At 63.2% G+C, this 2,231-nt stretch overlaps 1 protein-coding gene across 1 annotated transcript in view; it reads left to right on the plus strand.

Annotated features, from left to right (window-relative positions):
• Positions 1–17: 17 nt before the first annotated feature.
• Positions 18–2,231, plus strand: part of LOC104286003 (mitogen-activated protein kinase kinase kinase 6-like) — a gene marked incomplete at both ends in the record, with an annotated part of 8,979 nt that continues 6,765 nt past the window's right edge. The window contains 5 exons of the mRNA XM_009884539.1: positions 18–48; positions 532–671; positions 1,353–1,376; positions 1,776–1,963; positions 2,079–2,226. Coding sequence (XP_009882841.1) covers positions 18–48; positions 532–671; positions 1,353–1,376; positions 1,776–1,963; positions 2,079–2,226 — 531 coding nt within the window. The remainder of the gene's footprint in view (positions 49–531; positions 672–1,352; positions 1,377–1,775; positions 1,964–2,078; positions 2,227–2,231) is intronic.

Below are 2,231 nucleotides of genomic sequence, written 5' to 3' on the forward strand. Positions count from 1 at the left end.
CCCGGGCACGGCCCCCCCCCGCCACTCTCGACCGCTTCTACAACGCAGGTGAGGACGCCAACCGTTCCCCGCCGGCGTGGGGTTTCTATCACCTTTCCTTCTCCTGCCCGGTTATCCCGACTCTCCGGGAATATCTGGGCCAAGACGTTCCCCAGCTCCAGCGCAGCTCTGCCGGCTGCACGCTCGGGAGGTTCGCTGTTTGATTTTCTGCCTTCCTCCTGTTTACTTTCCGGGGTGGTTGGACATTTGCCGAGATGTCTTCCTCCCTGGCTTTAAACACGCAGGTGTGATTTCGGAAAGGGTGTTTTTTTGAGGGGGGAGAGGGTTTGCTCAGGGTTCATCGCCATACTTGGTGGGGGGGGCAAGCGGATGCCCCTCACTGTGGCCTCGGGCGCTGTGATGGCAGGGGTCATCCCTTCTCCTAGGGATGTGGACCGACCCCTCCCCCCCCTCCCCAACCCGAGTCGGCTGATGGAATGAATTTGGGGTCTGGTGTCGGTCCTGTGAGCATCCCCGCTGTCCTGCCCGCAGATGTGGCCGTGGTGGAGCTGAGCGACTCCGTCTGCCAGCCCTCCCTCTTCTACCACCTGGGCGTCCGTGAGAGCTTCAACATGTCCCACAACGTCCTGCTGTGCTGCCAGGCCGACCTGTCCCCCCTCCAGGCCCTGCAGGTCAGCGGGGACGGGGACACCCCGGTCCCTCGGGTGCTGCTTCTCCAGGGTGGGAATAGCCCCAAGCACCCGGAGCGCCCACGCCGGCAGGAGGGGGATCTCCATCCCTCCCCTGAGCCCGGGCGAGTTCCCATGGTCGTGTTCTGCTCTGGCAGAGATTTCCCTGGAGGGGATGGAGAGGGGGTGGTTGGGGACCCCGGTGAGCCCCGCAGCCGGGTGTGGGATGCTGGGTGTTCCCCTGGCCCCAACTGGCCGGGAATTTGGGAACAGGTGCTTTTCCTGGGAAACGCCGATTCCTTGGAAGCAAAACCCTTCGCACGGAAGAGGCTGGTGGGAGGGAATTTCACTGCTCAGGGAGGAAAAAAGTGTGGATGGGAACACGTCCAAATCGTTCCCAAACGTCACCCCGACTCGGGGGAGCGCCCGTTCGGAGACCCCTTCCCCGTGCCGGGTTTGGAGGAGAAGCCGGCTGTGTCTGCAGCCGTGCCGGGGCCAGGGAGGGGGCCACACACAACGCTTACGGCGTGGGGACGACCAGCCGCCCCGGTGGCTCAGCCCCGGTGTCCCTCGCCGTCCCTGGCTGTCTTCCAGGTAACTCCGAGCCCTGAGCCTGAAATCAGCTGATTTCTTTTTCCGGGGACACTCATTAAATTCCTTCTCCTTCCCTTTCTCTCTCCCCAGGAGGACATCTGCCAGAAGAACTCGGTACGTCTCTCGCCTCCACGCTGGCTGCCGCGGTGCTGGGGGGGTTGAGCCCCTCTCTCCCCCCCCATGCTGCCTGTCCCCGTCTTCGGAGGGTGGACATTGCAGACAGGGAGCGAGACCTCTCCCCAGATCTGAGTTGGGCTGGGGGGGTGTCACTCACTCAGAGCAAGCGCCAGGACCAGCAGCATGGAGAGGGCTGCCTGGGTTTGGAAAGAACCAGGAGCGTTCACTCTGGAACGTAATGATGGCAGTCAGAGATAAAGCTGGTTTGTCTTTCCCAGTCAATAACTTGTGGAAGGAATTAGCGTGGCCCGTATGGTTCAGGCAGTGTGGGCAGGCATGGGGAGAGGGGACTGGTCCGTGACATGAGTGGATCACACGGCTTCTCCTCTCGCTCAGGACCTCTGTGGCAGCTACACCTTCATCCCCTACGCGGTGACACCCCAGAACAAAGTCGTCTGCTGCAACGCCGGGGCCGTGAAGTGCCTGACGGAGCTTTTCCAGCCCAGCTTCGAGACAGAGACCACCTCCATCCTGCTGCCAGCCCGGCTCGTCCAGCTGCTGGAGGGGATCCCCACCGACTCCTGGTACTGCTGCCCACCCCTCCGGCTGCGGGCAAACCCCCCTGTCCACGTGGGCCGGGCAGGGTTTGACGGAGAATTACCACCCCCTCCAAAAGCCCCCCATCTCTGCATCCCCCAGCGGGTATTTTCGGGAGACGATCCGGCGGGATATCCGGCGGGCGCGGGAGATGTACCGAGGGGAGCAGCTGAGCCGGGAGCTTGTCCGCATCCAGCAGCGCCTGGACAGCGTGGAGCTGCTCAGCCTGGACATCGTGGTGAACCTCCTCCTCTC

Source organism: Charadrius vociferus, unplaced genomic scaffold, assembly GCF_000708025.1.
Source record: "Charadrius vociferus isolate BGI_N301 unplaced genomic scaffold, ASM70802v2 scaffold890, whole genome shotgun sequence".
Classification (NCBI taxonomy): Eukaryota; Metazoa; Chordata; class Aves; order Charadriiformes; family Charadriidae; genus Charadrius; species Charadrius vociferus.